Source organism: Pygoscelis adeliae, unplaced genomic scaffold (genome assembly GCF_000699105.1).
Source record: "Pygoscelis adeliae isolate BGI_AS28 unplaced genomic scaffold, ASM69910v1 Scaffold122, whole genome shotgun sequence".
Lineage (NCBI taxonomy): Eukaryota > Metazoa > Chordata > Aves > Sphenisciformes > Spheniscidae > Pygoscelis > Pygoscelis adeliae.
The window spans coordinates 3273140-3287595 of NW_008824358.1; the positions used below are offsets into that span (position 1 = coordinate 3273140).

At 35.2% G+C, this 14456-nt stretch overlaps 1 protein-coding gene across 1 annotated transcript in view; it reads left to right on the forward strand.

The window, feature by feature from the left end:
* Positions 1 to 14456, forward strand: part of USP34 (ubiquitin specific peptidase 34) — a 146602-nt gene that overhangs the window by 64379 nt on the left and 67767 nt on the right. The window contains 15 exon segments of the mRNA XM_009319630.1: positions 1022 to 1147; positions 1553 to 1682; positions 2268 to 2303; positions 2706 to 2836; positions 3412 to 4022; positions 4493 to 4707; positions 6457 to 6572; positions 6656 to 6783; positions 7941 to 8030; positions 8876 to 8971; positions 10143 to 10225; positions 11586 to 11740; positions 12633 to 12746; positions 13708 to 13807; positions 13942 to 14101. Coding sequence (XP_009317905.1) covers positions 1022 to 1147; positions 1553 to 1682; positions 2268 to 2303; positions 2706 to 2836; positions 3412 to 4022; positions 4493 to 4707; positions 6457 to 6572; positions 6656 to 6783; positions 7941 to 8030; positions 8876 to 8971; positions 10143 to 10225; positions 11586 to 11740; positions 12633 to 12746; positions 13708 to 13807; positions 13942 to 14101 — 2291 coding nt within the window.

Sequence of the window (14456 nt, forward strand, 5' to 3'; positions counted from 1 at the left end):
AGAATTAAGTATGTCCTGATTACTTCCTGTAAAAGGTTTAAACCTCTAATGTTGTTCAACAGGCTGACACCTTTACACTAAAAGAAGAGAAGGCCTTAAAGAATATATTTTCCACTTTTTAAACTAACTTTTTGACAAAAAATTATCTTCTCTGAGCTGAAGCAGATATCTCAAGATGTTTAAATGCATCCTTGTATAGAACCCACGTAATTTCATTCCAGTTTGAATCCTGTGAAAGATGGCCTGTACCCTATAAACTGCTGACATGGCTATTTTATATGCCAGGAAGGCAAAATAAAATAAATAAAGAATGAAAAAAAACCCTTTTGAGGTGCATATGTGGTAACCAACGTTAAGAATGTTTTTTCTAGACACTTCCTGTAACCATTATTTTTTTTAATATCAACATCCTTACAAACATAATGAAACCCTTTGAGTGACTGTGAAAAGCAGCATTTAACCTAAGAGGAAACATCTAGGAGCACTGTCACTTTAATGTGTAAATAGAGTAGTTAGCTAAACACATTGTCATATTTTTTGACATCCATTACTGGAAAGACAAAAGAATTATAAGTAATCCTCACAGAGTTCACACAGTCTGTTCTCTCAGTCTCATGTTAGCCTGTAATGTCTTTATTTGTGTTTACCACTGCTAATAAGGTAATCATTGCAAATATTATTCCCCTCGGGATTTAGCGTATACACTAATATTTTAGAAGTTATATTTAAGTTAAAATGCAAAATAAACTTCCAGTTCTTCTTTTCACCAAATCTCCTAGAACTGGGACTAAGGAAGACATTGTTACATTTGATTTCACTAAATCTTACATGCTTTACAATATAAAGATTAAGTTTAGTCAAAATTGCAAGTCTGCTGTAGTTTGGAATTATTGAACAGGTGCTTCCTGAGAATTTGTGCAAAGATGATGTTTAATTGCTGCAATTTTATCAAACTTTGAATTTTTTTTAAAGTTTATTTTTGCTGTTCCTGTTATCTTCTCTGTTTGTCTGTACTTCGTAGCTAAAGCATTGCAGTCGTTACATACACGATTTGTTTCCTTCTTTGATCAAAAACTTGGACCCTGTCCCACTTAGACATCTTCTTAACCTGGTCTCAACTCTTCATCCAAGTGCTCACACTGAACAGGTAAAGACGAGGCGAACAAAATCACTGTAATGAGAAAAGAAATTATGTTGGTTTATTAAACAAGCATTATGGATTTGTCTTTGTCTTTTTAAAGGAATGCATGTAAAAGTAATACTGATGCATAAGAGAGGAAACTAGATGAGTGAAGTTGTCATGTTTCTTCATGTAGGCCTCTTCTGGCTTTTGAATTATAATTTTTTTCAGAGATTTTTGAAGACTGCATAACCACTGATAGAAGATTTTAACTTCCATGTCTGAAGTTAAAGAGTGTTTCACACAACATTGTTTTGTGCATTCGTTTATTTTGGTGAACTGGAGTATTGGCATAGAGAAAGATTAACAGTGGATCTTTGCATACAAAACTTACTGCTTCTTAATGGCACTGTTATCTGGTTTTGTTTATAGACCTTGTATTTGGCATCAATGCTTATAAAAGCACTGTGGAATAATGCACTAGCAGCTAAGGCTCAGCTGTCAAAACAAAGCTCTTTTGCATCTTTACTGAGTACCAATCTGCCCATGGGAAACAAAAAAGGTATGTGGTTTTCCAATAGATCTGGTAGTTAATTTTTTAATTTTCATAGTCTCCTTGTTGACTTTGGACAAAAAGGATGTATAGAGCTTTTTACTTGAAGTATTTTTAAAAAGTGTCATGCTGGCATATTTTTCAAGCAGAAGTTGAGGATAAGGACGAAAGCATTAAAACTCTGTTTTGTGAGTGCATTTGGAAAGCTTTCTATTTCAGATCAATTCTGTTTGTATATCTATAGTAGTATGTATTTTTCTTTTTTCTTTTTTTTTTTTTTTTAAATTCAGAAGATGGTCCATAACTTATCAGTTAACTTTTCTTGTTCTGCTGAACATCTGTAACTTCCATAGCTACATAAAATCTTAAAAGCTTATCTAATTTTTACCTAGTTTTTGATATTACATGCTATTTCTGGCTTTTTTTTGACTTGACTGTGTATTTCCCCACAGTCATTACTAAAGGTGCTGCCAAGCCATTTTACTGTCGTTGCCCTTTCTTTTCTTACTGCTGATTTTTGTGAATCATGGACAACTATGTGCTGACAAAAAGATTTTTAGTCACTTATTTTTCCATCCTGCTTTTTTCCTTCAGAAGAAGAGGAGCTCAGAAGAGCAGCCCCTTCACCTTGTAAGTATAGCTTTAGAAGTACACCACAATCTGATATGTTTGATACTACAGCGTTTTTCTACAGCTATCGAATTTGAATAGGGGAAAAACTAGTAAAAGTTTGAAATTCTGTTTTTATGAGAAGTCAAATGAAAATTATATTTTGTGTAGAATCTCGGAAATTCGTATAGCTGTGCTATATACTGGCAAGAAGAGACATCAGAATACAAATTTTGTAGTAAAATGCTCAGTGTTCTAAAAAGAATTTTTAGTGTTTGGGTACGCAGGTCGTTTACGTCCCTTGTTCAACTGTTTGCAGGAAGAATGCTGTTGAGTTCAACATTTGAGGCAGTTTTTTGTAATGCTGTTACATATCAATTAATATATATCACAAAGTAACCGGGAAATGTGGTTTTGAACTAGGGTCACCAGCAGCAAGCCCTCAAAGTAGTGACAACAGTGACACCCATCAGAGTGGAGGCAGTGATATTGAAATGGAGGAACAGCTTATTAACAGAACAAAACATGTACAGCAGCGACTTTCAGATACAGAGGTAAAAGCGTAAATCTTTGTGAATTTTGTTACTGAGTTGCCTATTATTAGCTGTGGAAATTTTTTTTTTTCCTGTAATCATTTCAAAACCTGAGCTGGTACGTGGCATGAATGCTTACCTGCAGCAGGATAGTGGATAGCTAGAATCTTTACTTACATTCTGTGCAGTTTACATAAAATATATTGTACTTGCCTATGAACAAGTGCACTACAAAAAACCACCTCCTTGCATTTAAATTGTATTTCAGTAAGATTAATCTCTTAATAAGGGATTGCATGACATACTGTTTGTGTGTCACACTGTCACTCTGTGTATGCGTAAAGCCTGCACATACACCCTGTTAGGAGTAAGGTAATGCAAAAATTAAGTTATTAAATCTGAACCTTGCTCAGAGCGTTTTGTCATTGGCAACTGAATTGAGAAAGAATGAGTGAAACCTTACAGATTTGACACATTTCCTCATAAATGAAGGATGGCGTTTGGATGATGATGATGATGATGATGTTCATTATATATTTTCAGTGGAGTTCTATTTTTCCACCAATCTTAAAAAAAAAAAAACCCAATAATTTCAGGAATCCATGCAAGGAAGCTCTGACGAGACAGCCAACAGTGGTGAGGATGGCAGTAGTGGTCCTGGTAGTAGCAGCGGCCACAGTGACGGATCCAGTAATGAGGCCAACTCCAGTCACGCAAGCCAGTCTGCTGGAAGCCCTGGCAGCGAGGTGCAGTCAGAAGACATTGCAGATATTGAAGCTCTCAAAGAGGAGGAGGATGAAGAGGAAGAAGATAGGAGTCATAATCCCCAGAAAAGCAGTAGGAGCACAGATCTACGAAGCAGGAAACTGGAATCACAAACAGGCATTTGTCTGGGAGATTCACAAGGGGCATCGGAGAGGAGTGGTGCAAATAACGGGGCAGGAAAGGACCATGTTTTTAACACTGACTCTGTGACACCTGTGGATAATCGAATTAGAATGCTAGATGCTTGTTCTCATGCTGAAGATGCAGAACATGATGTGACAGGGGAAATGAGCACTGCTCACATTTCACAAGGGTCTCAAGATTCTTGTATAACTCACACAGGGGACTTCCTTGGGGAAACTATTGGAAATGAATTATTTAACTGTCGACAATTCATCGGGCCACAGCATCACCACCACCACCACCACCATCACCATGACGGGTAGGTAGCTTGACATTTCTTCTGATTCCTTCTGTAACAGAAATAAAAGTGGTAGAGCAGTACTCAGTTTGGGCAGAAATTTGTATGGACATTTTGCTATAGTTCAGAATAATTTTGTCTAACAGCGATGATAGCTATCGCAGGTAGTTACACAGTAATCTGTTTTGTTAACATCTGATTAAAGTTTTTTGTAAAGTTTTTGTATTGAATAAATAAGACAACATTTAACAAAATGTTAAAATTGTTTTGGAAAATGCTGTATTTAGTTAACATTAAAGAAGTCAACACAATCATCACGGTAGTGAGACCTTCAATTTATCTGTAATTGGTTTTGAAATTCCTGTGAAGGTCTGCTGTTCAGACAGGTGATTCATCCTGATTTTAGCTTTAGGGGCATGTCTACTCACTTGTAGTCCGCTATAAACAACTTTCTCTTCGATATTGTCCATTCTAATATTCTTCTTTTACAGGCATATGGTTGATGATATGCTAAGCGCAGATGATGTCAGTTGCAGTAGTTCCCAAGTGAGTGCAAAATCAGAGAAAAATATGGCTGATTTTGATGGGGAAGAGTCTGGCTGTGAAGAAGAGCTTGTACAGATTAATTCACATGCTGAGCTAACATCTCATCTTCAGCAGCACCTTCCTAACCTCGCTTCTATCTATCATGAACATCTTAGTCAAGGTAAGAATGATAAAAAGAAAACAGAAAAACATCGTACTTCTAACTTGGTCTTATATAATTTTGAATTAGTCTCCAGTAATTAAAATAATCAAATTATTTTAACCATGCATGTGTATTTGCCCAAAGAAACCATGGTGACTACTGAGATTTTACTGTTTTGCCCAGAGATTCGTATTTGTATCACATTAGATGTAGCAGTGTTTACCTTTTTTAAATCTTTTTTCCCCCCATTTCTACTGGTGCTTTTAATGCAAGTTAAAACAAATAAAGGCACTAAAGAGCGTAGCAAATGTTTTTTTCTGATCAGTTATTAAAGTAAAAAGAAAGGTGGTGCTGAAATGTGAGGTGATTTTTTTCTCTCTGAAACCTTATGCGATTTTTCTTCTGGTGGGTGGATCTTATTGTGATTCTGTACATTTGTCATCTTAAATGAATTATCCCCTGTACAGCCCATTATGGTTAATTTTGGAAAAATGAGTTAAAATATAACTTGATATCTTAGGGAGCTTGCCTTAAAGGGCATTTTATGCTATTTCATCTTACACTGCCAAATCTTCCAGTTTACTTCAGGGTGCAATTTAAGATGCTACTAAAACACTTCTCAAGAAATATATCTTCTTTCCATATGCTATTGTGGCAGCTTTATTTTCTGTTTTACCCTCTTTTTAAATATAATGGAGGGTATGGTTAGTGAAGGTTTGACGTTTTTCTTTGCTGGTCTGGCAGAACCAAGTTTACTATCTTCCAGCAGACAGTAAAACCAGTACTATTTATATTTTTTCCTGAAACACAGTTGAGTAAGAAGTCTCTATTTTCTTTAGGCTTAACATTTCTTGTTATGTGGAACTGAATTATAATTTCAGCCTGACATTGAAAATTTGGAAGGACTTTTTTTCTACGCTGCAGAGTTGAATAAAGTACTAAAACTTTGTAGTTAAAACATGCTGTAAATCAGCATATTTTTTCAATATTTTCCATAGATATTACACATCTTACTGAAGATCCAAATTATTGTTTGAGCATGAGGCCTTCAGTGCAGATTATTTTTGACACCCCTAGTTTTGCACGTGCAAATAATTACAGTGTTCTGCACGCAATCTAAATTTTCTACTTGACTTTGCTGTTACATGAAAATAGTATCAAATAGTAGATAAATGAATGGTGCCAGCTGTGGCCACATAGAAGAAGGAAAATGTCTATCAGTGTTTGCGAAAACATGATGAGTTTCTAAAATGATGTACTTTGATACTCTATTGTATACAAAAAATGGTGTTTGTTTTTCCTGTTTTTTAGTTAGATATAGGAGATCATGCAGGATGAGGGGAATTTATTGAAATGTGCTGCTTTCTTGCTTTCCAACCATGGTAGTTCTAAAGATACCTCCCTTCGGACCACAGCACTACAGAAAGACTTAAGAAATACTTCAATTACACTATGAATTAAAACTAATTAAATTAAAAAGCAGTTGCATCTCCAGCTCTTAAGTACTGTTTTTATTGCACCTTGCCATTAGCCAAAACCAGTGTAAATATTGGCTTAACTGTCCTGTTGACTTCTTGTATGGTCATAACGTTTCGTCTTCTTATAAGAACCCATATGTTGAAAAAGGCTGCAATTACAATGTTGTATGCACTTTAAAATGGCCAAGTTTACAAATAAAGCATGTTGTTGTTCATGCACTTAGGGAATAATGTTCAGATTAGATAGTTCCTTCTATTTATTCAATAACGGTCTTTATATTTTGTTCAGGACCAGCAGTTCATAAACATCAATATAATAGCAATGCGGTGACGGACATTAATTTGGATAATGTTTGTAAGAAAGGAAATACCCTTTTGTGGGATCTGGTCCAGGATGAAGATGCAGTAAGTTGAATACCAGAAAATAATATTTTTTAAAAGAAAATAAATATATACTATTCAGTGACCTTTCTTTCTACTTGCTGTAGATTCATCTCTCTGAAGGGTTAATAAATGAAGCAGAGAAGCTGCTCTGTTCTTTAGTATGCTGGTTCACTGACAGACAGATTCGAATGAGATTTATTGAAGGCTGCTTAGAAAATTTAGCAAACAACAGGTAACTTAAATCATAAATTATCTGTTTTTACATTTATCTATTTTTGCAACATATAGGAAATCCAAGTTGACTATAACAGTTACTTAACTTCACAGGAAGACAAGTTAAACCAGACAAAAGCAAAAGTATAAAAACAGTTTGAAGGTGTTATGGATGTATCTGATGTTCCATTTTTCTATTCTATCAGTGTCCTGAACTTCTCATCTTGTTGCATTTGTTCTCCCTTCTGCCAGAGGTTACTGCCTTTCTACCAGTTGGTAAAATTGGGTCCACATCTTAGCCAGTTGAGTGCAAGGTCAAGTGCCTTAGCATAAGCATTTTGAATTGAGTTATTTAGATTTTACATGCAAGTGGATGAGGAACAGACAAGTTCTTTTCCACCAGGTCTCTTGTGGGATTTGATTTCTGTGAAGAAGTGGTTGGAGGTAGAAGTAATACCTTGACCTCAGATAACTTGTTTTAATACCAGCCAAAGCTGTGAGGTTGTACGGTTTGAAGACTGGCAAAAGTGGAATTTATTTTGTTGATACAACCAATCAATTGCTGGACCAATTTACCTGCGGTGTTAGGGTGTTGGCTTTTTGCCAAGAACTGTATTTGTGAGATGAGTTACAAGTCTACTGAGATAGTAATTAATAAAAGAAATGTGAAGATACTTATGACTGATTCGAAAGTTCCGTTACATGCAGTTTACGCATTTCTTGAGTTTTCCTAGATAGTTGTCTTACAATACACACCTACTTGTGTCTATAATGAGTTTGAGGCAGATTATTTCTGCTATGTCATCTGTTTGTAGAAAAAACGTATTCATTTTGCTGAAATTTCAAAAGATAAGTATTATGAAACTCAAAAATAAGAATTTATCTTTTGAAATTTAAATAATTTTTAATAAGAAAAATGTATACTGTTTTATTTTTATACTTGTCCAACAGCTGTGTGTCCAAAGTACTACATGTAAAGAATTTGAAATATGTGTAGTTCGGATTCAGAAAACTAATTGGCTGACATGATGATGGTAAACTTCACATGGGTATTTCCAGTGCTTTCAGTTAGCCTATTTGCTCACTGAACCTGAGCTTCTCAAAGTAATCTTAAAATTGACTATTTTAATTTTGTAACAATCTTATATTGTCATAATTTCTCTCTTTCTCCTTTAGATCAGTAGTAGTTTCACTTCGTCTTCTTCCAAAGCTGTTTGGTACGTTTCAACAATTTGGGAGCAGTTATGATACTCATTGGATAACGATGTAAGTAGCCCCCTGTCCCCAACAGACTAAACCAACAGAAGTGATGACATTTAGGGGACTGCTGCAAGGCTTGCTCCTTTAGCGTGGTCCAAATTACTAATGACCTAAGGTTATCATCTGCCTGTTATCTGGCCTAGTTGTATGAGCTTGTCTAATCACTCAGGCCTAGATTTCTTCATAATACGCACTACTGTCGTAGCTGAGGTGAAGACTAATTTACTTTATTTTTTTAATTTCCACCCTTAAAATCCCAAAGGACTTGCAGACAGTACTAGACATCCAGTGATAGTATATTGTAAAAGGTTGTAATAACTTGATGTTAGGTCATTCTGTTCTGATTGTATATCAGATGCTTCTCAGTAATAGAAGATTTCTTTTATAAAAAAAACCCTTTAAAATATGAAGGTATATATTATAGAATTCCTTACTAGAACAAACTATATAGCTAGCTGGTCTAACTATAGAGAACGGACTACCGTATCTTCTGGGAAAGATTACAGTGATTATCAGCAATTTTTCTTGGTCTTTTTGACATGGCGTTTAAATATATGCCCAGTTCTGAGTTTTGGCTTAGACTTTTTCTGAATTAGGGCCTGCAGGCAGAGTTTTCATGGTCTCAAAAGGGAGGGTTCTCTGTCGGTCCTATGCCTGAAAATAACGACGGTGAAAAGGAATAAGAGAGTGCTGTACTGGAAAATACTCCTGAATTCATGGTAGATGGAAAATGTAATGTTTACTTTGGTTTTACGTGTTTGCAATTTTCCTATAATAGCTTTCTAATTTCTGTAGTTTTTCTCATCTTTTAAAGCAAACTATAATACTTTCTGCCCTTTAAATTGACACAGGTGGGCAGAAAAGGAACTTAATATGATGAAACTCTTCTTTGATAATTTGGTACACTACATTCAGGCAGTCAGGGAAGGACGACATAAACATGCATTGTAAGTACACAACTGACTTTGAGTGTTTGATATGTTCTTAAACGTTTCTTTTCTGCTTGTCTTCTGGTGCTTTTGATGTGTTCTTACAAGTAAATACTTTCTATAGGGACATTACACGCTTAGGGAGACAAAGATCTGTAAAAATAATAACATTTAAAATAGCTTCCTTTTCCTTTAAAAAAACACACAACAACTCTTGTGTCATTTTTGTTAGACATTATGTTGAATATTTGTTTACAAATAAAGCACGAAGATTTTTATGTATTCAAATCAATTTAAAGTGATTTCATATCATAAAACTATTCAAATCAATTTAAAGTGATTTCATATCATAAAACTATTCAAATGTTTCAGTTTTAAAATCTGTTATCATTAACCTTTGCAGTAGTTTTTTTCTGTTTAACACATTCATCCGCACTTTCCAATCTGTATGATTAAAATCAGGTGTATATACACAAATGATACAATTTCTAGCTTCCCAATCCCGGAGGAATAGACTATTCGTGTTTTGACAGATGCCAAAGTCAGTATGTAAGTATGGGCATCCACAATTGAAAAATGTTGCTATTTATGGGTCAAATTTTTACTTCATCATACACCTTTATATTGGACATTGCTCTAGGGAGAAATTACTTCAAAAGCTGTTTGAAAGTGGGATGAATTGCTTTAAATTCAGGCAAAATGATACGTTGTTCTGCTCCTTTGACCATTAAGCTTCTACCCTATAAATAAAGTTAATTTTTTTATATAAGTTAGGAAAATATTTTTATAAAGAGTGTGTATCAGCTGGAATTGGAAATTCAGAGTAGAAATATCAGCATTTTACAAGTTAGGGAAAAAATTAAGGTCAGATCCTGCAAGGTGCTAATGACAAAATAATGCACTTGAATTGGACTGTATGCCAAAAAAACCCCATTCCCCTCCTCCCCCCCCAAAAAACAGAAAAAGTACCTTATCTAGTAATGAGTGTGTCATTCCACTTGTTTGGTGTGGGTCTGTAACGTGTACAACTGGAGCCTAGACTCTATACTGAAGTATAGAGTCAGTTCAGAAAGAAACTTAGAAGAAAAACTTATTTATGCTTTTAAGAGGCACGTGTGCGAGTGGGGAAAAAAGTTGTGACAATAAGCAATTAAATAAACTTCTGTTTTTATACAAATTTCAATTTTAGATACAGCCACAGTGCAGAAGTTCAGGTTCGTCTTCAATTCCTGACATGTGTGTTTTCAACTCTAGGATCACCAGATCATTTCAGTAAGTATTTGAGGTTACCTTATCAGAGAAGCACCTCATAGTAAGGCTCACATAGTTCTTAATAATCAATGTTAGCTTAAATAAATATAATGTTTTAAACAGATAAAATTTTAAATAATCTCTGATACTGTTTCAAAAGAAGGAAGTTTTTTTTGACAAGCACAGAACCAACATTGGAGTTTAGATTCAATTGCAGTTCTGTGAGAACAAATTTTTATGTCCTCTGTGCTTCAGTTTTTCAAAATATTAGGATTGTACTAATTACTGAAATGAAGATAATCTATTCTGTATTTGTGGGTTTTGGTTCACATCCGTAATGTTCCCAGAGATCTTTTACTGGAGTGCACTGTAAGTTATGATACCAAAAAGGAATAATTCTTTATATTTTAATACTGTCAGAAATTGATTTACACTCCCTGTAGGGTCTTTTGTGAAAGTGGTCTTCTGTATGATAGTTGATCTGTACAGATGCTGACATCTGTTTGCTCTAAAAGGTTAAGAATAGAAATCTTTTGATGTAGCTGATGGAATTCGTAGTTGAACATAGTTTTCTGTGTTTTAGTAACCCTTGGTGGCTTTCCCTTCCATAAATTGTTCTGGCTGCTCTCTCCTTAAGCCCTTGTAAACCGGTAGCCTTCAGCGTTGTCTCAGCATCAGCTCTGTACAGACTTTCAGTTGATTGTATGTTGAGGTCATTTATTGAAGCGACCGAAGGGAGGAGTCATTTGGGTAGTCTTCACTATAGGTAGTCAAAGTTGGCATACGGTGCATGGCTTGTGCCTCTGGTCATTAGAGTAGAGTACAGGAAGGAATGAGAATATCTGTAGCCAAGAGGAAAAAAAAAATTGTAACACCGTGTTTGCTATTGTTGATAGGATAGCCACAGTTCTTTTTAAAGACATTTGTTGGGATCATAAATGTTTATATGCCAACTAAGAAAATAAACCTACAGTTTTCTTGAAAGGAATAACAATGAAATAGTTCCAGAGGTGCTATTTTCAGCCACAGTCTCGATACCCAGCTCAAAGCTGGACTCTAGGTTGTGCCCAATAATTATTTACAAACTGAGAAACAACCTGCTGTTTGGTACGAGATCTCAGGTCAGCCCACGCTACTCATTGGTTTAGTAACAACTGACAGCACTAATGACCAAAAACTGCAGCTGATTGCCAGCTCTAAAAGTGGAAAAGTGTATGATTCCTAACTGGTAGGTGGTGCATTTTTCTTCTGTTTTTTCCAAAAACTTCTTGTCCTGACAAAAACTATTCTGATTTTTCTGTATGTATTCTTGGGTTTTGTAGAATATCGCTCTATATTTGATGTTATAAAGGAGTAGTTAAAAATACTTCCCTAATTTTAGGGTTGAGTTTAGAACAAGTGGACATACTGTGGCACTGCTTAGTAGAAGATTCTGAATGTTATGATGATGCACTACACTGGTTTTTAAATCAAGTACGAAGTAAAGATCAGCATGCTATGGGTATGGAGACTTACAAGCATCTTTTTCTGGAAAAGGTATGTAGCGAGTTAATTGCAACCTTATTAATTCGAATAAAAGTGTTTCTTTCCATATCAGCAGTATTTAACATATTTTACATTGTTTCTGTGAAAAATACATCTTCAGTACTCTGGGAGGGCCCCTCTTGTCATGCAATGATTTTTCTCTGCTTGGAGGGAAGAGGGGAACGGATCGGCGTGAATTCTTTTCGTGCTAGTATTTACTTGAGTGTTCCTTTGCAAAGAGCCTGTGTGTTGTATCTGAAGCTATGTAGCGCTTCATTTCAATTTGAAAAAAAAGCCACCCAAAACTGTACATCCCTTTATGATATATAGCTACCTGACTAAAAAAAAAACACTTTTCTTCTTTTTGGGAGGGGCATATAAATCTCATCAATACATCCACTGAAAATACGAACATGCAGCAGTAGAGTTTTTTGCAAGGGGTCCCATCCGTTTCGACAGATGACATTACAAAATGGACAGATTGTACAATAATTAACGTAGTCTAGCTCTTTTTCAAGGTTACACAGTTTTTGTCTAGTTTTGTAAGCGTATGAGTTTTTTGAATGGACACATCACGTGTGCTAACAAACTGTCCTGCTGTTGATAAGTTAAGCAGCTAATGTTACAATAATAATTTTTGATCCCTCTGCACTGTTACAGTCCAAATCAGCGGTAGAGAAAAGAGGTTTGTTTAAGCCAATTATAGTTGATTTTTTGTATTGTATATAAAATTCAGAGTGTGTGATCTTTTGCAAGAATAAATTTTAATTGGTCTTCTACACTCGAATATGATCGGTAGTAACAATGACACTTTTCTGTGCCAATGAAATAAATACCCTGTAATTTCTCTCTGTTCCATCACTGAATTTTTCTTTCCACACTAAAGTGCATTCATTTTATTCAGATGCCACAACTAAAACCTGAAACTATTAGTATGACTGGCCTAAACCTCTTCCAGCATTTGTGTAATTTGGCTCGATTGGCTACTAGTGCATATGATGGTGGCTCAAACTCAGAGGTAAGCCTAGATTCTGTGCTCATGTTTTTCTTCTTTCTGAGGGAAGGGGAAAGTTAAAGTACTTATTTGCAACGGCGTATCTCTTGAGAACTTACTGGCTTGAATATTGTTTACTGGTTTGAGGTAGTAATGTCACAGCTTGTAGTGGTGGGGTCTGTACAGATTTCTGCCTTGAGGAGAGCCCTGGAAGCTCAGGACTCAAAAGTTCCAAATGTGGGACAGTGAAATGGAAATGAGAGGCCAATGATCCTGACCTTCCCTCATGACTTTGAGCATCATGTGTGGCTTTTGTCTCTAGAAGTTGAGATAGGAAACTGCAAAGAAAGTGATACCTGTTGCCTCATATCTTTGTGCGGTTTATCATGTTCTTAGCGTAACTGAACTGTATTCACTATTGTGTTGGAAGAATGGGTTTGTAACATTTACTTTTACAGATAAGAAGATTCAGATGACATTCTATTAGGCATATTGAATTCCGACTAGAAATCTGTTGTAAAGTGTGTCTCAGTTTATGTATGATGTGCTTCAGAAGTTTTTCTTCTGTAGTTTTTTATACAGAGAAACTATCTTAGAAATAAAATTATATGTAGGATATTTTTCTGTTAATAGATTTGAGGCAATTTTTTATTGAAATTTCTATTCTTGCAGTGAATACGAATAATAGTTGTGGTTTTAAGGCTTCATTTAGAAGTATTGCTGTTTGTAAAAAATGAAAATTCACACTTTTGAATTTTAACCAGTTCTCCTCATGCTTCAAAGTATGAAAATATTTCTGTGAAAGTTAGAATTTTATAGTAATTGATGTGTGCAGTGATGAGAGCCCGAGCAGAGGGAAAATGGAGATATTTTTTAGTAGTTGCATCAAGAGGCAAATAAGATGTCTCAGTTTAGGAAAGCATCACTCCCAGTAAAATAATGAGGCAACGTTTTGTTTCTGTTTGTTTTCCTTTTGTCAAAACAGTTGTGTGGCATGGACCAGTTCTGGGGTATTGCTTTAAGAGCACAGTCTGGTGATGTCAGTCGAGCGGCTATCCAGTATATCAACTCTTATTATATCAATGGTACGAATTTTTATTTTTGTTTTCTTTTTAAAATGTTTTAAAGACTATCTAGCGTTATCTGCTTCTTATTCTTAGTATTAAAATGCATAGTCCCAAAGTTGTGCGTATATAATTTACTTCAACGGATATTACAGGTAAAACTGGTCTGGAAAAAGAACAGGAATTTATTAGCAAGTGTATGGAGAGTCTGATGATAGCTTCTAGTAACCTCGAGCAAGACTCTCATTCAAGTCTGACCATTATTGAAAGAGGACTCTTAATGCTGAAGACACACCTGGAGGCTTTTAGGAGAAGGTAAATAGCTCCATTGATATATTTGGATGCAGAATTTATTTACGTTCCACTTATAATGGTAAATGAGTTATGAGTTATTATTAAGTATTAGTTTCTTTGTTTTTCTTTGTGTAAATTAAGGACAGTAGTGGATAATTTTGAAAGGTAATATATAAGGTTTAAACAGTTACAAGAGTTGGTCCTTGTCCTTGTATAAAGACATATGGGTGTGGTTCGTGTTTCCCCATCCCTCACCAAAGAAACTTTTTTCAGTTATTTTAGTTCTATTTGAAAAACGAGTGAGAATATCAATAACTTCCTCTTATTTTGAAAAAACGGTGACTAAAGATGCAAGTTTTGTCTTTCCTCTCATTGT